Source organism: Schistocerca americana, chromosome 7 (assembly GCF_021461395.2).
Source record: "Schistocerca americana isolate TAMUIC-IGC-003095 chromosome 7, iqSchAmer2.1, whole genome shotgun sequence".
NCBI lineage: Eukaryota > Metazoa > Arthropoda > Insecta > Orthoptera > Acrididae > Schistocerca > Schistocerca americana.
The window spans coordinates 66,969,346-66,997,087 of NC_060125.1; the positions used below are offsets into that span (position 1 = coordinate 66,969,346).

Below are 27,742 nucleotides of genomic sequence, written 5' to 3' on the forward strand. Positions count from 1 at the left end.
AAGCTGAAGATGAACAGATAGAGAAAGTGTATGAGTATATTGAAAGGGTAATGCAGTATGTAAAGGGGGACGAAAATCTAATAGTCATGGGCGACTGGAATGCAGCTGTAGGGGAAGGAGTAGAAGAAAAGGTTACAGGAGAATATGGGCTTGGGACAAGGAATGAAAGAGGAGAAAGACTAATTGAGTTCTGTAACAAGTTTCAGCTAGTAATAGCGAATACCCTGTTCAAGAATCACAAGAGGAGGAGGTATACTTGGAAAAGGCCGGGAGATACGGGAAGATTTCAATTAGATTACATCATGGTCAGACAGAGATTCCGAAATCAGATACTGGATTGTAAGGCGTACCCAGGAGCAGATACATACTCAGATCACAATATAGTAGTGATGAAGAGTAGGCTGAAGTTGAAGACATTAGTCAGGAAGAATCAATACGCAAAGAAGTTGGATACGAAAGTACTAAGGAATGACGAGATACGTTTGAAGTTCTCTAACGATATAGATACAGCAATAAGGAATAGCGCAGTAGGCAGTACAGTTGAAGAGGAATGGACATCTCTAAAAAGGGCCATCACAGAAGTTGGGAAGGAAAACATAGGTACAAAGAAGGTAGCTGCGAAGATACCATGGGTAACCGAAGAAATACTTCAGTTGATTGATGAAAGGAGGAAGTACAAATATGTTCCGGGAAAATCAGGAATACAGAAATACAAGTCGCTGAGGAATGAAATAAATAGGAAGTGCAGGGAAGCTAAGGCGAAATGGCTGCAGGAAAAATGTGAAGACATCGAAAAAGATATGATTGTCGGAAGAACAGACTCAGCATACAGGAAAGTCAAAACAACCTTTGCGGACATTAAAAGCAACGGTGGTAACATTAAGAGTGCAACGGGAATTCCACTGTTAAATGCAGAGGAGAGAGCAGATAGGTGGAAAGAATACATTGAAAGCCTCTATGAGGGTGAAGATTTGTCTGACGTGATAGAAGAAGAAACAGGAGTCGATTTAGAAGAGATAGGGGATCCAGTATTAGAATCGGAATTTAAAAGAGCTTTGGAGGACTTACGGTCAAATAAGGCAGAAGGGATAGATAACATTCCATCAGAATTTCTAAAATCATTGGGGGAAGTGGCAACAAAACGACTATTCACGTTGGTGTGTAGAATATATGAGTCTGGCGATATACCATCTGACATTCGGAAAAGCATCATCCACACAATTCCGAAGACGCCAAGAGCTGACAAGTGTGAGGATTATCCCACAATCAGCTTAACAGCTCATGCATCGAAGCTGCTTACAAGAATAATATACAGAAGAATGGAAAAGAAAATTGAGAATGTGCTAGGTGACGATCAGTTTGGCTTTAGGAAAAGCAAAGGGACGAGAGAGGCAATTCTGACGTTACGGCTAATAATGGAAGCAAGGCTAAAGAAAAATCAAGACACTTTCATAGGATTTGTCGACCTGGAAAAAGCGTTCGACAATATAAAATGGTGCAAGCTATTCGAGATTCTGAAAAAAGTATGCGTAAGCTATAGGGAGAGACGGGTCTTATGGATAGGTACAACAACCAAGAGGGAATAATAAGAAAGGATGATCAAGAACGAAGTGCTCGTATTAAGAAGGGTGTAAGACAAGGCTGTAGCCTTTCGCCCCTACTCTTCAATCTGTACATCGAGGAAGCAATGATGGAAATAAAAGAAAGGCTCAGGAGTGGAATTAAAATACAAGGTGAAAGGATATCAATGATACGATTCGCTGATGACATTGCTATCCTGAGTGAAAGTGAAGAAGAATTAAATGATCTTCTGAACGGAATGAACAGTCTAATGAGTACACAGTATGGTTTGAGAGTAGATCGGAGAAAGACGAAGGTAATAAGAAGTAGTAGAAATGAGACCAGCGAGAAACTTAACATCAGGATTGATGGTCACGAAGTCAATGAAGTTAAGGAATTCTCCTACCTAGGCAGTAAAATAACAAATGACGGACGGAGCAAGGAGGACATCAAAAGCAGACTCGCTATGGCAAAAAAGGCATCTCTGGCCAAGAGAAGTCTACTAATATCAAATACCGGCCTTAATTTGAGGAAGAAATTTCTGAGGATGTACGTCTGGAGTACAGTATTGTATGGTAGTGAAACATGGACTGTGGGAAAACCTGAATAGAAAAGAATCGAAGCATTTGAGATGTGGTGCTATAGACGAATGTTGAAAATTAGGTGGACTGATAAGGTAAGGAATGAGGAGGTTCTACGCAGAATCGGAGAGGAAAGGAATATGTGGAAAACACTGATAAGGAGAAGGGACAGGATGATAGGACATCTGCTAAGACATGAGGGAATGACTTCCATGGTACTAGAGGGAGCTGTAGAGGGCAAAAACTGTAGAGGAAGACAGAGATTGGAATACGTCAAGCAAATAACTGTGACGTAGGTTGCAAGTGCTACTCTGAGATGAAGAGGTTAGCACAGGAAAGGAATTCGTGCCGGGCCGCATCAAACCAGTCTGTAGACTGATGACATAAAAAAACAAAAATGTGCCAGTCATTGCTACCGAGATGTCTTCCAGAGCTGCAGAGGGGCTATTAATGAGCAGTTGTGACGAGCATTAGAGCCAGAGCAGCCTTCTGAAGTTGTACGGCAGAGGGCACTTCTGCAGATTTCTACCCCGATTCCTTAATCATCCTCACCGTGTTCCATACTCCGTAGCACTTACAGCTTGCAGGCCAGCATTAGTTGGAGGTCTACAGGCAGCCCTCATTATTTTCCACTCAGAGAATAGCGAGATAAGAACCCTGTAATCGCAGACACGTGTCCTTCAGTCTCCCTCTCGGTGCACGACACTGTGGCGTTCGAAGCAGCCTTAGCTTCCATGAGCAGCTGATCTTAACTTATTGGTTGCCAGGTAGTCTCTCCTTGCCAACTCGCTTCTTTACTTTTTCCTCATCTTTCCTACCTGGTTGTAATTTAGGGCCGGCCGGCGTGGCTGAGCGGTTCTAGGCGCTACAGTTTGGAACCGCGCGACCGCTACGGTCCCAGGTTCTAATCCTGCCTCGGGCATGGATGTGTGTGATGTCCTTAGGTTAGTTAGGTTTAAGTAGTTCTAAGTTCTAGGGGACTGATGACTTCAGCAGTTAAGTCCCATAGTGCTCAGAGCCATTTTTGTAATTTAGGAGGTGGCACTACTTCTGAATTTCGATGACTAAATAATTAAAAGCAGGTCCATGCCAAATGAAATGGGCCATATCTAATTTCCGTAGAAGTGATTTAGTATAGATTCAAGAATCACCTACAAGATAAAGTAAGTGGAATTAAAAACACTGTCGGCTCTGCAACATATAAGACGCTGACTCTCGTCTTTAAACATCAATATGTCTTCGTGGATTGATGTGACACGTGTTTGTCGTTCTGGTTTGCTATACAAAGTACAAAAGGATATAAAAATCTGAATAACAAAGCATAGTGGTTTTGCATAATGTATTCATTAACACCCAAGGAAATAACTTCACTGATTAGTAGAGTGTGCCGAAGTGCTTTATTTCTTCATTACAGACATACAGTATATATCAGAGAACAACGCAAGTTGTAGTAACAAATTCAGTGAATAATATAGCGGAAGTATTCCTCAGGCACTTCTCTGCTCCCGTAGATCTGCGATATGAGAGACACAGACTCCTTCGGCGTCCTGGTTCTGTTAGGGCTGTCGAAATCCACCTCGTATAGTCCGTATTTTACGCTGCAAACAGTGACAAACAGTAAGTCTTTGACATGCATGTATATTAGATCTACTGTCACTTTTGCAATCTTCACTGTAAGGTATATACACACAGTACATAAATCAACAGGAATGTGTGATACAGGGGAAACGAAGATAATGGTTTCCAAGATCTTGTAGTCAGGGTCATAATTACGATTTGTTGCGGAGCCGATTGAAGGAAATGTGTGAATTGTTTACAGAGAAATGTGTAGCCTGTGTGCAGTGATTACAGCAATTTAAGAAGGCAACATCCTGGTATAAGGTGTTGTCGGTGTATGAACCATGTCAAACCGAAATTAAACTCGAGCTTTCGAAGGTAATCACAAATTCCTTCGTCAGGAGACGTTTGCTGGGAGCAAAGTCAGCCTCCATAACAGTGGCGTTCAGGCTTGCCATTCATCGGATGTTGTTGCCTGGAATTCTGACTTCCGATGGCGAAGCGACGTCACCTGAACAGCACGACTGTTATTACTGTTGTGGTCTCAAATCCAAAAACAATTTGATGCAGCCCTCCACGCTACTCTATCCTGCGCAAGCCTCTTAATCTCTGAATAACTACTGCAGCCCACATCTGGTTGAACCTCCTTAATGGACTCGTCCCTCTGCAAATGTTCCTCCCTACACTTAGATCTAGAGCCAAACTGACAATTCATCGACGTTAAGAAAGCCTTCTTTTATTCAAGTTGTGTCACAGCGGGATTAGCATGCACAGATGCTGCAAATCGATAACATCAGGTGTATATTAGGTAAATATAGTATTAGACTAGTATTACAATCTCTGTGGAGAATTAAGACCTTTATACGTCCTGTCAAAGATAGCCTGGACGTGAAAGTAGCTGGTATGCACAATGTGACACGTGGAAGCGACGCAACTTACGTAGGACAGGCATTCCACTTCGTCTACGAGCACTGCATTGGACACAGCCAGCACATCCAGTACAGAAAACTTCAAAAATCAGCCATTGCAGGACACAGATTTACGGAAGTGCGTACGTTCAACTTTGTGAATACGAAGATTATCTCTAACGCATCGACCAACTGGGATTTCGTAATGAAAGAAGCGGTAGAAATTCTGATGCGCATCAACAAATTTTACAGAGACGGATTTTACAATGACAGCAGTGCCTGCTAAACGAGCACTTGAGACGAAGCATCTTCAAGGAAATAAAACCAATCAACACCCCTCAAACCTGGCAGTTGGCGAAGGGTGGGGCACATGAATCCCGCCCTCCAGGTGAAGTTAGAATTCGAAGCAGCGGTACCCGACTCACGGCAAGCTTTAACGCCACTATAAAGGTGGTGTACATTGATCGCGACAGTCAGTCACGTCCTGATGACGAAGATGCTGATCTTCACAGAAAGACCGAGTTTTAACTCAGATTTGAAGTGGCCCGCACAGAGAGATAAGATTCTACACAAGCACAGTAATTAGTTTCGTGGGTGATAATGGGAAACAAAATCTCAAACGTACTGTCTGCTTCATTGGCGGCCACAAGTGTTAGATTGCCGTTTAAGTCAAAGTACTGGGCAGGCCTAGGGGCATACAAGAACATGGCGCTCTATGTCTGACAGCGACAAAATGGCTAGTCGTTTTACATGTAGTCTCATACTAGGGCCAACGCACTTCACTGAAGTATTTGAATAAGGAGATTCTAGTACCCCCTTATGCCGCCAGATGGTTTTCGTTGAATACAACTCGTTGTGCACCCACAAAACATGTATGTAGATGTGGCAGTAATTGATCCTCAAAGGATGCAAATCTGGTGCATAGGATGAATGATCCTATAATTTGAACTTATAATCTCTGAATTTTCGAATCATCAAAGAATCTTTTGTGGAGATGGCCACTGCCTTGTCCCAACTAAAACTTTTTGATATCAAAGCCAGGCTTCTTCTCGCATTATTACTTATTTTCATCTTATTGGACCGTAACACATGCCTAAATTTCTGCAATTACATTTTTCCTTCTCCGCAGCAAGAAGAAATCATTTTGCATCCCGAAAAACAATGTACATGCCACTGCTGGTTGGTGAGATCGACGTTTGCTTCTTCGCTGCATGGACCTATTTTTTCCATGTTGTTTTATCGGTTTCTCGTTTCATACGGAAATTGACGGACTCGTATTGACAGTACAAAGCAGGAGACTAAATTAGTTTGTTCTTACAATAGTCCAAAAATTGCTCAGGCTTCCGTTTTTATCATTCAAGAAGAGTTGTTGCCATCTTGAACCAAGCTGTCTCACAGCAATTACTCATATAAAACGTGCCATGGTATTTCCCCAGCAAATACTTTCGTGCCATTTCATACACTTTCATGCGCCTGACCTCCATTAGCACATACAGGCTGTTTCTGGACCTGACCGACAAGCTTTCAGGAAGGGCAGGCCACGTGACAGGATAATTCTGTGCGCTGGACCGAGCTTCTAACACGGAAAAGTATACAGGCAGAAAAGCTCACCCTGCGTGCAATGCTGAATTAGTAGTTCTGAGGAAAGAGAGACTGGAAACTATCCCTGTTCTAATGGACAATCAATTGTGGAGAAAGCGCGATGCCATACTCTTCAGCGCTGGCACATGATTGTTAAATTAATTAGGGTTTAACAAGCGTTTGAGGCTAGCAATGATAGTCCAATATGAAATAATAAACTCCGACTACAGCCTTGATATGCGCATTACGAGAGTGAACGAAAAAAGGGGAAGGGAGCTTGGGATACAACGTCCCGTCGATATCGAGGTCATTAGAGATGGAGAGGCGGGGGAGGAATACCAAATAGACATAACCACAAACCTCCTGCCCCCCTTCCGCTGTCCAGTGATCTTCAATACTGGATGAGTATTCTCTTTGTAAACTGCACTCCGTTTTAAGAAAAGGTATTTTTTCACGCATCTCAATATTTTTGGATATCACGTCGTTGGAAATCCACTGCAGAAACACTGAACTAAGCTGACTCTATAGCCACCTATATTTGCGAAAGTGTTGCCCGAGCAGGTTTTTGTGCACAAACTGAGATCTCCACTATGTCTAATAAATGTTTGATGGGATTCATGTCGGGCGATCTCTCTCGAATTTCCCAGAACCAGTTGCGAACACTTGTGCCTCAGTGACATGACGTCTCTGTTTGGAAACATGAAGTCAATGAATGGTTGCAGATGGTCTACAGGTATCCGAACATAGCCATTTGCAGTCAATGATCGGTTCAGTTGGAACAGAGGACTCTGTCCATTGCAAGTAAACACAGCCCTCACCGTTATGGAGCGATTACGAACTCGCACACTGCCTTGTTGACAACTTGGGTCCATGGCTTCTTGATGTCTGTGCGACACTCGGAACCAACCATCAGCTCTTACCAACTGATTCGGGATCCATCCGACCAGGCCATGTTTTTCCAGTCGTCTGGGGCCCAACCGATGTGGTCACGACCCTAGGAGAGGCACTGCAGGCGACGTCGCGCTGTCAGCAAAGGCAGTCGCGTCGGTCATCTGCTGCCGCGACCAAATGTCACCGCGCTGTCCTAACGTACACGCTCGTCGTACGTACCACATTGACATCTGTGGTTATTTCTCTCCGGCCGCTGTGGACGAGCGGTTCTGGGCGCTTCAGTCCGGAACCGTGCTGCTGCTACGGGCGCAGGTTCGAATCCTGCCTCGGGCATGGATGTGCGTGATGTCCTTAGGTTGGTTAGTTTTAATTAGTTCTTAGAGGACTGATGACCTCAGATGTTGTCCCATAGTGCTCAGAGCCATTTTTGGTTATTTCACGCAGTGTTTCTTGTCTGTTAGCACTGACATCTCTACTCACATTCCGCTGCTGTTGGTCTCTGAGCGAAGGTCGACGACCACTGAGTTGTCCGTGGTGAGGTACTGAGCGGTAACGCCTGATTTTGATTTTCTCGGCACGCTCTTGACGCTGTGGATCTTAGAATGGTGAATTCCGGAATGGAATGTACGATGCTTCTATCTCCAACTGTCATTCCACGTTGAAAGTTTGTTAATTCCAGTCAAGCGGCTATAATCACATCGGAAACTTTTCACATGAATCAAGTTAGTAATTTCGTCCGGGTGCCGTTTTTCGGTGTAAAAGAGCTCTTTGTGCGAAATTCGACCGGTGCTTTAAGTATGTAAACGCAAGATAGGTGCCACAGATGAGGTTCTGGCCCTAAGACTTTAGTGTATTGTAACCAAAGTACACTACTGGTCATTAAAATTGCTACACCACGAAGATGACGTGCTACACACGCGAAATTTAACCGACAGAGTATTCACACAAGGCTGGCGCAGGTGGCGATACCTATAACATGCTGACATGAGAAATGTCTCCAGTCGATTTCACACACACAAACAGCAGTTGACCGGAGTTGCCTGGTGAAACGTTGTTGTGATGACTCGTGTAAGGAAGAGAAATGCGTACCATCACGTTTCCGACCTTGATAAAGGACGTGATTGCGGTTTATCGTATCGCGACATTGTTGCTGGATCCCAAAGGCCTCGTATCACTACGAGTCGAGATGACAGGCATCTTATCCGCATGGCTGTAACGGATCGTGCAGCCACGTCTCGATCTCTGAGTCAAGAAATGGGGACGTTTGTAAGACAACAGCCATCTGCGCGAACAGTTCGACGACGTTTGCAGCAGCATGGACTACCAGCTCGGAGACCATGGCTGCGGTTACCCTTGACGCTGCATCACAGACAAGAGCGCCTGCGATGGTGTACTTAACGACAAACCTGGGTGCACGAATGGCAAAACGCTTTTTTTTCGGATGAATCCAGGTTCTGTTTACAGCATCATGATGGTTGCATCCGTGTTTGGCGACATCCCGGTGAACGCACATTGGAAGCGTGTATTCGTCATCGCCATACTGGCGTATCACTCAGCGTGATGGTATGGGGTGCCATTGGTTACACGTCTCGGTCATCTCTTGTTCGCATTGACGGCACTTTGAACAGTGGACGTTACATTTCAGATGTGTTACGACCTGCGGCTCTACCCTTCATTCGATCCCTGCGAAACCCTGCATTTCAGCAGGATAATGCACGACCGCATGTTGCAGGTCCTGTACGGGCCTTTCTGGATATAGAAAATATTCGACTGCTGCCCTGTCCAGCACATTCTCCAGATCCCTCACCTATTGAAAACGTCTGGTCAATGGTGGCCGAGCAACTGGCTCGTCACAATACGCCAGTCACTACTCTTGATGAACTGTGGTACCGTGTTGAAGCTGCTGCTTGGGGGCTTAATTAAATATAAGATTGAAAATATTTTTTAGTTTTTAGTAGCTGTATGTCCGATTACGCAGTGTCTCGTAATCGGTTGGCCCTGACTAGTATTATTACGCTATCTGACTGCAAAGAGCAACAACAAAGAATGAAATGAAAATTTTCGTAAACACAGTTAATTAATTAAGTCCCCAACAACTATAAAACCTACGAAACCAAAGCATAAGTATAACTGTTCTGTATGTGGAAGTATGACTCAACGCACATCTGGCACGGTTCTTCTTCAACAAGACAAGAATTTTTTTATTACCAATTTTACTGACGTGATAAAAGAAAATTAGAAATACCATAATTGCTCAAGGAAAGTAGAATTACACTCTATTACAAGAACACACGCCAGATGCTTTGTTGACTGAACCTATAATGACGCATTATTTAGGACACTAAAATAAAAACAAACTGAGTTAATTACCTCATTTATATTTATGAAAATCATTCTAATCCTTACATTATATCTCAACCAGAACTCTCCAATATCACATCTCAGCAAGCACTGCCTAATAGCACATCTCAACAAACGCTCTCTGCTACAACATCTCAGCACAGACTACCACGAGACCTCGACAGGCACTGACTATTACGAGCTCTCTCCAAGTACTTCTACGAGTTCTTAACAGGCACTGACTTCTACGAGTTCTTAACAGGCACTGTAGAGGCGGCTTAATAATACTCTTTGGCGCAATCTCTGGCGCAGTGGCTCAGTGTAGCCACCTTTCACTGCATGGGCAGCTGTACCTGTACACGCCATCCAAGCTCTGTTTGACTCAATGCCCAGGCGTATCAGGGCCGTTATTACGGCCAGAGGTGGTTGTTCTGGGTACCGATTTGTCAGGATCTATGCACCCAAATTGCGTGAAAATGTAATCACATGTCAGATCTAGTATAATATTTTTGTCCAATGATTACCCGTTTATCATCTGCATTTCTTCTTGGTGTAGCAGTTTTAATGGCCATTACACCACACTGGCACTGCAACTGTCACCGCTGCATTGACTACCGCAGGACATCTTATTCCACAATACAAACTCCTGCTCACGCCTCAGTCCACTTCTGTTTACCATCTAAGCTTGTTTCAGTATTGGGAAAACTCTCCAGTATTGGATAGTACCTTACCAATGAGCGAAATGGAGTTAATGCTGCCTGTATCTGAGATGTAGGGGATACATTAATCATATAAAGTTGAAGTACAATATCGTGGACGCACTGCTGTGTCAAGACGGTCACCGTTTACAATCAAAGGGGCCTGCTTTGAAATGAAGAGCCCTCGGAACTCCTGGTTGTCGGGGCGTATAGAGGCCGACGGTCAAGTTGGTATCCCACCACTGTGAAAGGCGCCTCGAGACATGTTTTCGCTGGTCAGCGGAGCTCAGTTCGAAGTGAGACTATTCTGCTCCTGTCAATGAGATTCCACGCCGAAGGCTGGTCAGGAGACGCCTCGTACAGCGGTGAGGTACCAGTCTGACTGTAGCCTGCCACACGACCTGACAACCGAGAGTAATGGTGTGCGTTGCCATTTGGTTTCGTAGCAGGACCTCTTTGGTTGTCATCGGCGGCACCCTCACAGCACAGCGGTACGCCGATGATATTCAGCGCCTTGTTGCCCTCCATGGAAAACAATCCTGGGTTTCCATTTCAGCAAGATAATTCCTGCCCGCACATGGCGAGAGTTTCTTCTGCTCGTCTTTGTGTTCGCGGACCCTACACTGGCCAGCGAAAACGCCACATCTCTACTGAATGGAGAGCAATTGGTGCATTATGGACAGGACTCTCCAACCGCTTCTGGATTTTGATGACCTAACGCGCCAATTGTACGGAATTTGAACGATATTCATCAGGAGGTCATCCAGTCGATTCCAAGCTGAATAACTACTTGCATAAGAGCCAGAAGTGCACCAAAGTGTTTTTGACTTCTTGAGTTTGTGAAGCTCGAGCTCGTGAATAACTCATACAATTTTTATGAAATTTTTAGCATTTGTTTGTCTGTACATCAACATTATACCTACTGATTTCCGTCCCATTTGGATTACTCCTTCGTGGTGTGACGTTCTTATCTTTGTCTTAGATTCTATTTTTGTATTTCAGGGCCTTTTTCTTTCTATGTTTAGTCGTGTAAAACTCATTATGTTTCCACAGTGTATTCCAAATTGCCCTTAGTCTTATAGTTTTCACTGTGCGGTAAAGTGACATTTCCAGGCGCTTACTCAGTTGCCGATGTCTGTGGTGTTCATCCTGTGCCACTATGCCAGCACAACGTCGACCAGGGCTAGTCACTATACAACATGACAGAGCCCTTAGCTTATCTCCACATCACAAAGAAATCCAGTGAAGTCTGCCAGACGATGGTCTGCACAGCTTCGAGGTTACTGGGCAGTTGCAGTTTGCCTAAGAACTGTATATTAGAGGAGCTGACCTGGATTCCAGATTTTGTGTTTCGCTCGCATGCCTATAGTGAAACACGTGTTTATGGTGGAGTCAGCAACGTCAATGAATGAAAGGAAATATGTTCTCTCACAGAACCCAGCTACAGGGAACCGTCACTACCAAAATGAAAATTAACATTAGACGAGATGGTGGAGGAAAGAAGCAAAACGGTATAGATGGGAAAGCTGAAATATTGTTAGCTACAAATTGTTGCACAAGAAGAATACCTAGGTGTTTCAATAAGGGAGCTGCAATAATGAACCCAGGAGAAGTATTAGAATCGGGCTTCTGGTCAGAATGTTTCAGAAGACGTATGACTGATGTAAAAGAATATTTAGCGCTATACTTCGATTCGGCCAAGATGCTGGACGTATAAGTTCTTGTGCTTCAGATTAGGAATAATTTCTGAAGAGGTATTGAGAAGAGGAGTTTCTACGAAACCGATAAACAAAATAGAACTAGTAAAAAAATCACATTGCTTTGCTGGTTGTCTCACACTATCCGACCACAAGGACAACATGACCAAATAACCGACCGTTACAAACACATGCAAGCATTTGTTGCTAGCTGGAATCGGGTGCAGTTTGAGATCCAAATTTTGAACCAATCTTGATGTTGTTCGCAGGTGATACAAAAGAAGCAATTGTTTTAGTGTTAGCACTCTGCTGCAGTTGGATACAGTCAGGATTGAGATACATTTACAATAATATAGCATAGTTAAGGAACTGACAATTGGCCTACACAGGAAGAAAAGCGGAACCGTCTGTTAACTTCTAAAGCACCCTTGAGAAGACATTTTACCATGACAACTTTTCCAATCCTTAAATAACTGGTTCGTTGTTTCTTTTTCACCCGTCTGTTGCACCCCATAAGTGCACTATCTGAGAAATTCAACTGTTTAATTTTCGAACCTAATGTAACGAAACGATACGCCTCAAATACTGAGCTGAGAGTAAGCAATGTTCTGTCTGTCCATGGATTAAGATACTCAGTCACGTTAATTAATGTACTTGTTGTCGTAATGCGTTTTTGGAAGCCTGATTGACTTGTATCGCACTGGTAAATATTAAGATAATCCAGTGTCTGTTCCTGAACATGATACTAAGTCTTTGACAATGCTGACAATATTCTGATCAGCCAGTGAAAGCATGGTGATTTTCGGTTATTATTATTCGGCGTAGGTCTAATTAAGCATCGTTTCCACTCAAAGGAATATGTGTGGCCAACAAGAGTGAAATAGAACGCCTCTTCAAGAACTGAAATAATTGGATGGCCAATGGTTTCAACCCACCTAATTTTCATTTCATCATTTCCTGTCGCCTCTGAAGAGACCCTCATGATGAATAAATCGCTTCAGATCTCTATCTCTTGAACAGGAATAAACAAAATGGAGCAAGAAAATACACAAAGACTCACGTGAAACCACTGCTCCATTCTAGGTTGTCCATGAGACTCCAGGCAGTATAGCCAATCACTGGAACGCCATCGATGTTGACAGCTTGCAGAAGCGCCGTCAAGTAAGACTGCAATCAATATTTAACATATTTAAAGATCTGGCTTTATGGAGATAAGCTCCTAATGTTATCAATATTTGAAAGCAATGATCGGAACTCACCGTAAAGTAATTCATTCTATCTGTGTCATTGAGACCTCCACCATTTGCCAAGCCATTTTCGGTCACAATAATAGGATAACCTGGGTATTCATTGGCAATCCAGTTCAGTAAGTTGCGAAACGCCCAAGGAAATTGCTGGAACAGGAAAAAATTACGATGCATATGTAACATAGGATTGAGTACAAGAACACGGAGGCAAAGTTATCTTAAAAGATCAGAAATGAATGCTCACGACGAGTGAGACATGGCTACAAACTGGTTTCAGAATTGTGGAATCTCTCTTTCCCTTGCCGTCTTGGAAAACTGAATGCAAAATGCAGAGAAAGTTCATATGTCTCCTGATGACAAATCTTTAGTGAAACCATTGCAAGCCAAAGAACAGACAAACACAGGTATCTTTCAGGGTAGGGTACTGGGTCCAGTTCTGTTCTAAACTCATACATCAATGGCTATCCAGAAAGTATAGGACACGCTGGAAAAGTTCTCATTGCTGATATCAGTAACATCATACTCAGTGATAAACTCTTGTTAGAGAAAACAAATGTAACTCTCATATATGTTTACGATTGGGTAGTATTTAATAAATTGAATCGTTTATTTCGCTTATGGACACTACATAAGTTATTCACATTGTCGTGATTATAAATAGCTATAGTTTTATGTAGAAAGAAGATGTCTACTATATATCCCTGGCCTACGGATCGGCACTTCTCCTGCAGAAGTGCTGTTTCTGCTTTAAATATGTGCACTAGATGTCAGTACAAGAAGCATTCTACAGTAAGCAACTCACCACTAATTTAGTTAGTATTTACTACATGAGGGGCAATACCGCAAAATATACATGGGCGCCAAAAAAATATTTTCATACTCTGAGGAGAAACTTGGTGACTCTGTATTCAAAACGTGCACTCACACCAAGTGCTCTTTTCTCTTGGCAATAATCAGGTTTCTTTTACACATGAACCAATCTCACTGTTGTCAGAAGCTATATGCATGCATGTCAGAAGCTATATGCAAATAATGTCGTTTCCGCTTCACAAAAATGCAACTAGTCCATACGACATACTCCCCCGACAGTCGTGTGCCTGCAGAACACGTTCAACAACAAAAAACGCAGACAACGCCAGTTACTACTTCGTTCGAATTTTATTAGTGGAATTTTTGTGTATTCTGTTTTCTATTACACACTGAGCCAGAACTATCTCCCAGCACATGTTCTCCGCTAACACTGGAGCACTTACTGTCGTACATAATAAGTTTGGATTTTGAATCATACACACTCCTTGCGATGGAAATATACCTGAGAACTTCGGAAGGTAAGTTACACAGTTCGTATCACGCTAAGAGCATTGCGAAATTAGAGTGAGAATTGTCAATACAAGGTAACCTTTCCGGGTTTCCTGCAGATAACTTTGGTGCAGTGTGGATAAAAGGATCATCTCAGTGCCCGACTGAAATGGTGCAACAACTAGAAATGTACTTCAAAGCTGAAGTACGCGTGATAGTGTGGTGTCACCGCCAGACACCACACTTGCTAGGTAGTAGTTTTAAATCGGCCGCGGTCCATTAGTACATGTCGGACCCGCGTGTCGCCACTGTGTGATCGCAGACCGAGCGCCACCACAAGGCAGGTCTCGAGAGACGGACTAGCACTCGCCCCAGTTGTACGGACGACTTTGCTAGCGACTACACTGACGAAGCCTCGCTCATTTGCAGAGCAGATAGTTAGAATAGCCTTCAGCTAAGTTAATGGCTACGACCTAGCAAGGCGCCATTAGTAACATTGCATGTATCTAAAGAGTCTCACTTGTATCGTCAAGAGCGATGTACCACAAGTATGGATTAAAGTTAAGTATTCCAGAAGCTACGTACTTTTCTTTATAGCATTCATTACGTATCCTGTTTCAGACCTCACGCCCATCTGCGTGAGCTTAGCGCGTGCCTTTCGGCTACTTCCGTGGCGTGGCTGTCTTGCTACGCCACAACAGATAGTAACATCCTTGTTGGAAAAAATGGAAATGAGCATATGACATCGTTGGCCGGGAGGCTCCCACGCGCGGAAATGCAAGTCTCATTTCATTCGACGCCACATTGGGCAACTCGTGCTCTGGTAATGACGATGAAATGATAATGACGACAACATAACACCCAGTCCACGAGCGGAGAAAATCTCCAACCCGGTCGGGAATCGAACCTGGGCCCGCTTGCATGAGAGGCAACTACGTTACCACCCACCTGAGGGGCCGGACTACTATTGCTGGGGAGACGTCCAAATTGCACGTAGATTCGCCACGATGTTTACGCCGGATCGCTGATTGCCATCAGCTATCGGCTAGTTTATCTTTCCTATTTACGGCTAATGATCTTTCTCACAGAGGTTAGTGGGCGCACGGGGAGAGTCTTATGAGGGATGTGGAGTAGAGAACCGCGTCTCGACTCTCAACGCGAACGGTCCAGCAGTGAATTCTGCATAGGCGTGGCACTTGTTAGCGTACGGCGTGTGCTTTTAGTGGGAAGTAGTGGCCTGTATGAGGAAGTAAACACGCGCGGCCTTGCAGGAGAGGAAAGAGTACGCCGTACGTCGCTACTTGCAAAGGTTTCAGTACGAGCTGTTGGCACGGTACAACGTGCTAGTTGCAGCCCGTAAGGAATTAGGGAATGACGGCCTCGGTGTTTCTGTGAGACGCACGGGCGAGATTCGTTAGAGGCTATCCATTCCGATTTTGCTAGATCAGCATTGAAATCAGCAGCCTGGTGCAATGTTGAGCATTATTATTTGCTTGTGCAGACTACTACGAAAGTGAGTGCCACCTCCTCAAGACTATTCCACTATCGCCAGCTGTTCTAGTTAGTCGTTACGGAATTTGAATTGCCTGACTGCACATCTTGATTTGATCTCTGTGTCGGCTCAATCTACTCCTCCCTATATTAATAAATATTTTATGCTCTGTTTCGGTAAAAACTTCACGGAGAGAGTGTTTGCGATTTGTGTGTACGATTTGTCTGGTGTGTTGGTATCTCACGTGCGTTTGTTTTTAACTGTCGGCTGGGGCCCTCGAATTGTATTCAGTAACAAAATGTTTCCTTGCGCTGCCAGCTTATTAACGTAGGGCCAGCATAATTCAGTTAGGTTCTCATTTCTGTTATTATTGTATTTAATTGCCAGTACCGGCCGGTAATTGAATGTTTTAGTCTGTTGTAGAATTGTGGACACTCCCACTCTAAACTAGTGGTTCGCGAGCCGGCTGTAGTGTACCGGCAAAGTCATGTATGAGCGAAAAAGCATCTCCCTCTAATTTGGAGTTGGCAAACAAATCTTCAGTTATTTTATTGCCGAATGTAATTATAATCTGTGGAAATTTTGATGTCTACCTATTACAGTGATTCGTTTCTTAAAACTTTTGCTTCTGTTTAAAGTGTCTAAGTGTCTTGTTAATTATTCAGTCAAATATCTTGTTGTTAAATGTAGTATGTTTGAGACAGACGTTCAGGCCTGTTCCAAAATTAACTTTTCAAGTATAAGTTAATTATTGAATTTTTAATCGCACTTCTTAAATTACCCCGTCAGATGTTCAAAAATGGTTCAGATGGCTCTGAGCACTATGGGACTTAACATCTGAGGTCTTCAGTCCCATAGAACTTAGAACTACTTAAACCTAAGGACATCACACGCATCCATGCCCGAAGCAGGATTCGAAACTGTGACCGTAGCAGCAGCGCGGTTCTGGACTGAAGCGCCTAGAACCGCTAGGCCACCGCGGTCGGCCCTTCAGGTGTTATTGGGTGTTGTTTGCTGTTTTTTAAAATCAGCCCTTCTGACGTTTGCTTTGGGAATTTGTTGTATTTCCGTCATAGTTTGTTTCTCATATTAGCTGTGTGGGAAAAAATTTATGTGGCTAGGTTGTTAGCAGTGTTGTTAAAATAATTTATAAATTGTTTAAGACCACTTGCATATGCTGTCAAGGCTAACTTGATGTTAAATAAAGTTTGTGTTACCTACCCATCAACTATGTGCAAATGAACAAAACCCGGCCCAGTCCTTCCTTTTGTTATTTGGACTCCTGGCACCGGTTTCAATACTGTCTGGGTCTATCAATGTTCTTGCCTTATATAGCCCCTATGGAATGTAGCCCCGAGCCGGCGTGAAATGGTGCCAATAATTAAATCAAGGACGCAGGGATGTGGATGTCGGTCATCGGAGGGTACAAACCCTGCATCATACGATCTTTTATTCAAGCTGAAAGGACACCTAGGGGCAAAAAGAATTTCTAACCTTCACACAGAGGTTCTCCAATGGCTTCGTCACCAAGGAGTGGAGTCCTGTCGCCGAGGAACTGAATGATTGGTAGGACGTTCCGACCCTTGTTTACACAAAATCAGTAACTGTATTGATGAAAAGTGTCGTGTATCTGTGTCACTTATAAGTGTAACTCATCACTCAGTAAAAGTTACTCGGCCTACCATAATAATGTGTGACATACAGGGGACAGGCGAAATAATGTGAATAGTTGTAGAAATGGGATGGCTATGTTTGACCGTCAGCAACACAGGTAAGGCACGTATCGTGCTTGACTATGTGTGTTCAATACGGACTAGGCATCAGTGTAGGTTAGTGCCGACTTCGTATTTGCATTCAGAGACCGAGATGCCGGCCGGGGTGGCCAAGCAGTTATAGGCGCTACAGTCTGCAACCGCACGACCGCTACGGTCGCAGGTTCGAATCCTGCCTCGGGCATGGATGTGTGTGATGTCCTTAGGTTAGTTAGGTTTAAGTAGTTCTAAGTTCTAGGGGACTGACGACCTCAGAAGTTAAGTCCCGTTGTTCTCAGAGCCATTTGAACCATTTTTGAGACCGAGATCCACGTGCGATGAAAGACCTAACAGAGTTCCAAAGAGGGTAGATGGTGGGCGCCCGATTAGCCCTAGCATCAGAAACCAAGTAAGCCAACTTATCGAACGTTTCAAGAGCAACTTTTTCAACAGTCATGAGAGCCTACAATAAATATGGAAAGATATAATCGTGTAAACGTAATAGTGGACGCAAATCGAAACTAAATGACAGAGATAGACGTACGCTAACACGAATTGTGCCAAAACAACACAAAACTACGGCGGCTTAAGTGACTGTAGAGCTCCATAGCCATCTTCGAGGCCCCGTGTCTATCGAGTCCATAAAGCTGCTATACCCAAACCATTAGTGACAACAACCAACGCAAAGAAGTGCGTAACATGGTGTCAGGAGCATAAATACTGGACGGTTAATCAGTGGAAAGACGAGTCAACGTCGGGCAGGGCTTACGTCTGGAGAACGCCAAAGGAAGCCTACAACCCTGATTGCTTGATTCCATCGGTTAAGCATGGAGGTGGAAGTGTGATGGTGTGGCCAGCCATATCATCGTCTTCTACTGCCCCAATGATTACTCTCAAAGGCCGTGTTACAGCTAACTATTATGTGAACATTATAGGTGATCAGGTGCACCCCATGATTTAAATTGCCATATTTCAGGATGATAATGCACCAATTCTCACAGCCAGGACAGTACAATCGTAGTATGAGGAGCATGCAACTCAATTGCTGCGTCTTCTTTGGCCAGCACAGTTCTCGGATTTGAGCATTTTCGAACCCTTGTAGGTAGTATTGGAGCGCAGACTCCGGAGCAGACTTCCGCCTCCCTCGTTACTACGGGAGTTAGAAGAGATTCTGATCGAAGAGTGGCATAACATTCCACTAGAGGCTATACAATCACTGTACACCACTATTCCAAGAAGAATCGCAGCTGCATTATGGGCAAAAGGGAGTCCAACCTCTTATTGACAAACCATTCCCAAGTACAGGTATTCACATTATTTTGCCTATCCTCTCTACTTGGTGAGGTCCTTCGTACTTGACTATATCAGTAAATAAGAAATGTATGCCCTATAGCTACCATACTGAATTATGTGATATGTCATCAATGCATATTGATGACAAGCAGTATCTACACAGTAATTGCTGTCGTGTGTAAAGTACTTCAACTGATCTAAATACCACTTTAAATTATTTATCGTCGCGCATTTAGCTGAATACTTAGTGTCAGACTTCCACAGCTAACGTACCCCAACGTTGACACTGACGACGCCGGAATCTCTTCTCTTGGATGGAGATACTCCAGATTCACCTGACGTCACCAAGGTTGTGAAATAATGGTTAACTCCGAAAAAGTCAGACGAACCTGTAACAGAGTTTTGTCGCTGTCAAATGTATACATTACGGAAGAAATAATTACGCAAATAGTATAACGAATTAATCTACGGATGATTACAGAGCCTAAAACATTGCAGTTAATGCTTGTAAATAACAAATAGTTTCAAAACCGTGGAATGGAGCCGCATAAAAAACACATAGGTACAATTCAAATGAAACTTTACTGACGTGGTAAAGTCGTGGGATAGCGGAACGCACATATACAGATGGCAGTAGGGTCCAGTACACAACGTATGAAAGTGTAGCTCAATGGCGGCGCTACTTTCTGTGCTCAATTGATTCATGTAAAAAGGTTTTCGACGTGACTATGGAAGCACGACAGGACTTAACAGATCTTTACTGCGGGATGGTAGTTGGAGCTAGACGCATGGGGCATTCAGTTTCCTAAATCGTCAGGGAATTCATTATTCTGAGGTCCACAGTGGCAAGAGAGTGTGGAGAATACCAAATTTCAGGCCCTACCTCTCACCACGGTCAGCATAGTGGCCAACGGTCTTCACTTACCGACCGAGAGCAGAGGCGGTTGCGTAGTGTTATCAGTGCTAAAAGATAAGCAACGCTGCGCGAAAAAACCATAGAAAGCAATGTGAGGACAGTCGGCGAAATTTGGCGTTTATAGGCCATGGCGTCAGACGATCGACGCGAGTGTCTTTGCTAACAGCACGATATGGTCTGCAGCGCCTCTCCTGGGGTCTTGATCATATCGGTTGGATCATAGACGACTGGAAAACGGTGTCCTGGTGTGATAAGTCCCGATTTCAGTTTGTAAGAGTTGGTGGTAAGGTTTCCGTGTGGCGCAGATTCCACGAAGCAATGGACCCCTGTTGTCAACAAGATACTGTGCAGGCTGCTGGTGGCTCCGCAGTATTGTGGGATGATTTTACATGGAATGGTCTGGGTCCTCTGGTCCAACAGAATCAATGATTGACTGTTTATGTTCGGCTGCTTGGCTACCGTTTGCAACCACTCATGGACTTCATTTTGCCAAACAACAATGGAATTTTTATGGATGACAATGCGACATATTACAGGGCCACAATTGTTCGCGATTGATTCGATGAACATTCTGGACAATTCGAGCTATTGATTTCGCCACCCATATCGTTCAACGTGAATCCCATCGAAAATTTATGGGACGTAATCGAGAGGTCAGTTCGTGCACAAAATCCTGCACCGGCAACACCTTCACAATTATGGATGTCTATAGAGGCAGCATGGCTCAGTATTCCTGCAGGGGACTTCCAACGACTTGTTGAGTCCATGTCACGTCGAGTTGGTGCTCTAAGCTGGGCAATCGGAGGTCAGACACGAAATTAGTAGGTATGTGATGGCTTTTGTCACCTTAGTGTAAATGGTTCCAAAGACCTTTTCAAGTTCAAACATTATGATGTAAGTATGCAGGCGCACTGACCACTGGGCTCCACTGGCACAGTGGCTTTGTGAAACTGCACCGACTCCACAATTCCAATTCCCATTCACGCCTCAGCCCACTTGGTTTTCTTCCTGAGCTTGAGCAGCACTGCAGGTACTCTTCAACTGTATTGCAATAGCACCTCACCATCGAACGAAACGGGGGACCCTGCCCGAAACCCAGGCATATCTACTTTAATGAGATGAAACTTTATGGCTCCAGCAAGCTTTGCTACTCTTAAACTATGATGTGTACAAGCAGCCTGAAGCGACGAATGAAAATTTGTGCGAAGGATTCGAACGAAGGTCCCTGTTCACTAGGCAGATGCGCTAACCGCGACTCCACCCTGGCACGATGACTTTCCAAGTGCACTAGCATGCCCCCCTTCTTAACCCATTCATTCCTTGCTTCAGTCTGCATGCATACGTTATAGACGTTTGAGACCTGAAAAGGTCTCTGGAACCATGTAGTGCAATTGGTTAAAGCACCTATGTCTGAGTTTTAGGCAGGATCCGCGTTTCGTTCATCTACATCTACGTTTATACTTCGCAAGCCACCCAACCGTGTGTGGCGGAGGGCACTTTACGTGCCACTGTCATTACCTCCCTTTCCTGTTCCAGTCGCGTCTGGTTCGCAGGAAGAACAACTGCCGGAAAGCCTCCGTGCGCGCTCGAATCTCTCTAATTTGTCATTCGTGATCTCCTCGGGAGGTATAAGTAGAGGGAAGCAATATATTCGATACCTCATCCAGAAACGCACCCTCTCTAAACCTGGACAGCAAGCTACAAAGCCATGCAGAGTCGGCCACTTGAGTTTGCTAAACATATCCGTAACGCTATCACGCTTACCAGATAACCCTGTGACGAAACGCGCCGCTCTTCTTTCGATCTTCTCTATCTCCTCTGTCAACCCGACCTAGCGTGGATCCCACACTGATGAGCAATACTCAAGTATACGTCGAACGAGTGGTTTGTAAGCCACCTCCTTTGTTGATGGACTACATTTTCTAAGGACTCTCCCAATGAATCTCAACCTGGCACCCGCCTTACCAACAATTAATTTTATATGATCATTCCACTTCAAAATCGTTCCGTACGCATACTCCCAGATATTTTAGATAAGTAACAGCTACTAGTGTTTGTTCTGCTATCATATAATCATACAATAAAGGATCCTTCTTTCTATGTATTCGCAATACATTACATTTGTCTATGTTAAGGGTCAGTCGCCACTCCCTGCACCAAGTGCCTATCCGCTGCAAATCTTCCTGCATTTCGCTGCAATTTTCTAATGCTGCAACTTCTCTGTATACTACAGCATCATCCGCGAAAAACCGCATGGAACTTCCGACACTATCTACTACGTAATTTATGTATATTGTGAAAAGCAATGGCTCCTTAACACTCCCCTGTGGCACGACAGAGGTTACTTCAACGTCTGTAGACGTCTCTCCATTGAGAACAACATGCTGTGTTTTGTTTGCTAAAAACTCTCCACCTAAGACTATAACATACTGAGGAAATTTATGTGAAATTTATTCCAGATTTTCTCTCAGTTGTTTTGCCACTAATGCTGCTGAGTCGGGAGGTCGGTAAAAGGAGCCAATTATTAACCTAGCTCGGTTGTTGAGTGTAACCTCCACCCATAATAATTCACGGGAACTATCCACTTCTATTTCACTACAGGATAAACTACTACTAACAGCGACGAACACGCCACCACCGATTGCATGCAATCTATCCTTTCTAAACACCGTCTGTACCTTTGTAAAAATTTCGACAGAATTTATCTCTGGCTTCAGCCAGCTTGCCGTACCTATAACGATTTCAGCTTCGGTGCTTCCTGTCAGCGCTTGAAGTTCCGGTACTTTACCAATGCAGCTTCGACAGTTTACAATTACAATACCGATTGCTGCTTGGTACCCGCATGTCCTAACTTTGCCCCACACCCTTTGAGGCTGTTTCCCTTTCTGTATTTGCCCGAGGCCATCTAACCTAAAAAACCGCCCAGTCCACGCCACACAACCCCTGCTACCAATGTAGCCGCTTGCTGGGTGTAGTGGACTCCTGACCTATCCAGCGGAACCCGAAACCCCACCACCCTATGGTGCAAATCGAGGAATCTGCAGCCCGCACGGTCGCAGAACCGTCTCAGCCTCTGATTCAGACCCTCCACCCGGCTCTGTACCAAAGGTCCGCAGTCAGTCCTGTCGACGATGCTGCAGATGGTGAGCTCTGCTTTCATCCCGCTAGCGAGACTGGCAGTCTTCACCAAATCAGATAGCCGCCGGAAGCCAGAGAAGATTTCCTCCGATCCATAGCGACACACATCATTGGTGCCGACATGAGCGAGCACCTGCAGATGGGTGCACCCTGTACCCTTCATGGCATCCGGAAGGACCCTTTCCACATCTGGAATGACTCCCACCGGTATGCACACGGGGTGCACATTGGTTTTCTTCCCCTCTCTTGCTGCCATATCCCTAAGGGGCCCCATTACGCGCCTGACGTTGGAGCTCCCAACTACCAGTAAGTCCACCCTCTGCGACCGCCCGGATCTTGCAGACTGAGGGGCAACCTCTGGAACAGGACAAGCAGCCATGTCCGGCCGAAGATCAGTATCAGCCTGAGACAGAGCCTGAAACCGGTTCGTCAGACAAACTGGAGAGGCCTTCCGTTCAGCCCTCTGGAATGTCTTTCGCCCCCTGTCACACCTCGAGACGACCTCCCACTCTACCACAGGTGAGGGATCAGCCTCAATGTGGGCAGCCACAGCCGTAGTCCGATCGGGGGATGCGTGGGACGAGCTGGCCGTCCCCAACAAACCCCTGTCCAGACCCCCACAGTGATGCCCATTGGCAACAGCCTCAAGCTGTGTGACCGAACCCAACACTGCCGAACACAGCAGTCGCAGTCCCTATCCATGCTAAATACTGTTGCGCAAAGCACGTCTAAACTAATCTACAGAGAGCACAAACAATTCGACACAAAATTTAAACGGTTATTAAAATACAAGACTGCCTAGTAAATGCAGTAATGCTGCTACCTGCGCACTGCTGACACACTGCTCGGCGGCAGAAGGCTAACTGTTGGGGTGCTTTTCCAGTACAGCTGGAGAGCCTCTGCAATGCATTTTGAGTTTAAGGGGAATGAGAAGAGGGCTGAGGCGTGAAAGGCGTGAATGGGAACTTTGATTGTGGAGGAAATCGTGCTATGGTAGTCCACGCAGTTATGCAAAGGCACTGTGTCAGGGTGACGTAGTGGTTAGCGCATCTGCCTTGTAAGCAGAATACCCAGGTTCGAATCGTGGCCTTGGTATAAATTTTCATTCGTCGCCTCAGTCCGCATATGTGCATAATCTTAAAGTAACATGTAGTAACATGTAATAATTCTGACTGTTGATCAAAAATATGTACGAGGACCACTATTAGCAAAAATGTTTTACATGTAAAGATATTTTATATCTTAATATTCATATTATTTCACGACAGTGATTTTAACTTATTTTGGTGGGACCTAAATAAACCTTATTATAGTGGATTGGAAACGCATTTGGACTGACTTAAACAGCATTGCAAAAAAAATCACGTCTCAAAATCATCAGAATAGTGCAAAAAGCTTTCTACTAGAGCACTGGGCTGAATTTTATTACGAAATGTGATTTTCCAATGTATTTCTCTTCAATGCTTAATTTAAATATGTGTATTTCTTTGAAAGTAAGGCAACCATTCAATAACTGGTAAACTTCGTAACTCTGTCGTCTTTCGGATTATCGTTGGCAATTCGCTTTTTACGCCAAAATTCGGACAGATTTTATGAAACACCAATTTGAAGAAGAATGGATACGCTGTTCAATCTATCAGTAGACCTAATAGGGTCATTTCAAAGATATACTACCGGCGCATCGTCACCAGCGGCAGGAAGAATGGTCTGTGTGGGAAGCTGATCATCAAGTTGGCGAACACCACTGCGATGTCCTTTGTACATTTAGCTTCTCTGCTGTAGTGATACGCTTGACAATGAACTTAATTATATACCTCTTTCTTGTCGTCCTTGGAACAGCACCAGTTCATGGCCGCTACCAGAACTTACACACTCCGAGGTGCGCTCTATCCTTTTGGAAAGGAATGGAATTGCTAAGCCGTTTCACACAGTAAGCAATCGTCTCTACACGATGAATTTGTCCTCCAGGCACTCACTACGAAACAGAATTAAAAAAACAACCGCAGAACCACGTCGAGTGAAGAATGTAAGCAAGAGAAAACCTGAAATCGAATCTGGATCAGTGGTATCAGAATCACAGGCGATTGTGTGGTTCGTGCGGTGCGTGACGATCGTCGTAAAGAGGATGGAGGCGGCCGTGTTCCAACGAATGTGTCAGACATTCAGTGCCACTTGTTCAGCTGGGAGGCAGGTCAGCCATGTTTTTGGTCAGTATAATGCTGATCGGTAAGTTGGTAGCCATGTAGCACAGCTGTCTACTCATAACATACGCAATGCATACAAGTTATGGACCAACAGTATTTGTCATATCGGGTTCATTTCAGTTGGATTGGTGGACAAGACATAAACGCAAATTCTCTGTCATGCTCCTTAACCCACAGTAGCACGATTATGACCTAATGAAATGGCAGATATCCTGCTGAAGATTTTGTCGCTTTCAGGAAAAACATCACGCATGCAAGGATGTGTGTGCTCTGTAATAACGTTCACGCAGTACACAACTGTTATGCTGCCTCCAATTACTATCACATGTCCCACGGAAGCCACGGTAAATGTCCTCAATAGTACGAGGTGCATTCAAGTTCTAAGGCCTCCGATTTTTTTTCTCGGGACTGGAAAGAGATAGAAACATGCGCATTGTTTTAAAATGAGGCCGCGTTCATTGTCAATACATCCCAGAGATGGCAGCACCGTACGGCAGATGGAATTTTACCGCCAGCGACGAGAATGAGAACTGTTTTAAATACTTAAAATGGCGACGTTCTCCTTACTTGAACAGCATGCAATCATTCGTTTTCTGAATTTGCGTGGTGTGAAACCAACTGAAATTCATCAACAGTTGAAGGAGACATGTGGTGATGGAGTTATGGATGTGTCGACAGTGCGTTCGTGGGTGCGACAGTTTAATGAAGGCAGAACATCGTGTGACAACAAACCGAAACAACCTCGGGCTCGCACAAGCTGGTCTGACGACATGATCGAGAAAGTGGAGAGAATTGTTTTGGGGGATCGCCAAATGACTGTTGAACAGACCGCCTCCAGAGTTGGCATTTCTGTGGGTTCTGTGCACACAATCCTGCATGACGACCTGAAAATGCGAAAAGTGTCATCCAGGTGGGTGCCACGAATGCTGACGGACGACCACGTGGCTGCCCGTGTGGCATGTTGCCAAGCAATGTTGACGCGCAACGACAGCATGAATGGGAGTTTCTTTTCGACGGTTGTGACAATGGATGAGACGTGGATTCCATTCTTCAATCCAGAAACAAACCACCAGTCAGCGCAATGGAAGCACACAGATTCACCGCCACCAAAAAAATTTCGGGTAACCGCCAGTGCTGAAAAAATGATGGTGTCCATGTTCTGGGACAGCGAGGGCGTAATCCTTACCCATTGCGTTCCAAAGGGCACTACGGTAACAGGTGCATCCTACGAAAATGTTTTGAAGAACAAATTGCTTCCTGTACTGCAACAAAAACGTCCAGGAAGGGCTGCGCGTGTGCTGTTTCACCAAGACAACGCACCCGCACATCGAGCTAACGTTACGCAACAGTTTCTTCGTGATAACAACTTTGAAGTGATTCATCATGCTCCCTACTCACCTGATCTGGCTCCTAGTGACTTTTGGCTTTTTCCAACAATGAAAGACACTCTCCATGGCCGCACATTCACCAGCCATGCTGCTATTGCCTAAGCGATTTTCCAGTGGTCAATACAGACTCCTAAAGAAGCTTTCCCCACTGCCATGGAATCATGGCGTCAGCGTTGTGAAAAATGGGTACGTCTGTAGGGCGATTGCGTTGAGAAGTAACGCCAGTTTCATCGATTTCGGGTGAGTAGTTAATTAGAAAAAAAAATCGGAGGCCTTAGAACTTGAATGCACCTCGTATAATAACACTGTCCCCAGCAGCTTGCATCTGTAGCGCAGTTCACGTTTCGAGTGGCTTTTCATCTGGACAATGACATATCCAGACACGACCATCGACCTGGTGTAACGATAAACTTGATTCTTCAGAGCAAACGGAGACATTTCTGTTTATCCACGATCCAGTCTCGATGAGCCCTAGCTCAGTGCCATCGTAAGTGACTATGTCGACGCTTCAAAATGGGAACACGGAAGTGTCATCTCCTGTGGAAGCCCAAACTGTCAGAGCAAACGGAGACATTTCTGTTTATCCACGATCCAGTCTCGATGAGCCCTAGCTCAGTGCCATCGTAAGTGACTATGTCGACGCTTCAAAATGGGAACACGGAAGTGTCATCTCCTGTGGAAGCCCAAACTGAACAATGTGTGCTGCAGAGTGTATTCCAAAACACTACTGTCTGCAACAGCAATGTACTTTGCCATCAAAGCTGCCACAGCCCAACACCTATTCTGCTTTATAGAGGAGGCAAGCCCTTCGCCTTCTACATTCTGTGACGAGGCAGGCACGTCCAGACCTCTCTCGTCTATTACTGGTTTCACCATACTCCAACCACTTTCCACAGATTCCAGATCGCAAACTGTCGACGAGCTTCGCTGTTTACGAGATCCTCGTTTCTAGGCACCAGGCCATAGCTTTCTGCTCTTTGCCACAGTCGCTTACGACAGAGAATTTTGTAGACCATATCACCGCTGTAGTTATTCGTCCCTACCGTTTTGTATTTTTTCCTTACCGTATCACGTACCCACAGCGCACTAGGCGGCATTCGATCTAGCGGTCGGCGGTGATCATATCTTCGCTCATCAGTGTATAACTACTGCAGCTCAACTGGTCTTATAAATTCACATTTGGCTGTCACCAATCCGTATA

The 27,742-nt window shown here is 44.6% G+C and overlaps 1 protein-coding gene across 1 annotated transcript in view; it reads right to left on the reverse strand.

Moving 5' to 3' along the window:
- Positions 1-3,519: 3,519 nt before the first annotated feature.
- The window catches only part of LOC124622333 (myrosinase 1-like), a 59,808-nt gene continuing 35,585 nt past the window's right edge, over positions 3,520-27,742 (reverse strand). The window contains exons 8-11 of the mRNA XM_047148010.1: positions 19,169-19,284; positions 13,073-13,207; positions 12,874-12,980; positions 3,520-3,739 (exon numbers count right to left, since the gene is read on the reverse strand). Coding sequence (XP_047003966.1) covers positions 3,601-3,739; positions 12,874-12,980; positions 13,073-13,207; positions 19,169-19,284 — 497 coding nt within the window. The 3' untranslated portion in view covers positions 3,520-3,600. The remainder of the gene's footprint in view (positions 3,740-12,873; positions 12,981-13,072; positions 13,208-19,168; positions 19,285-27,742) is intronic.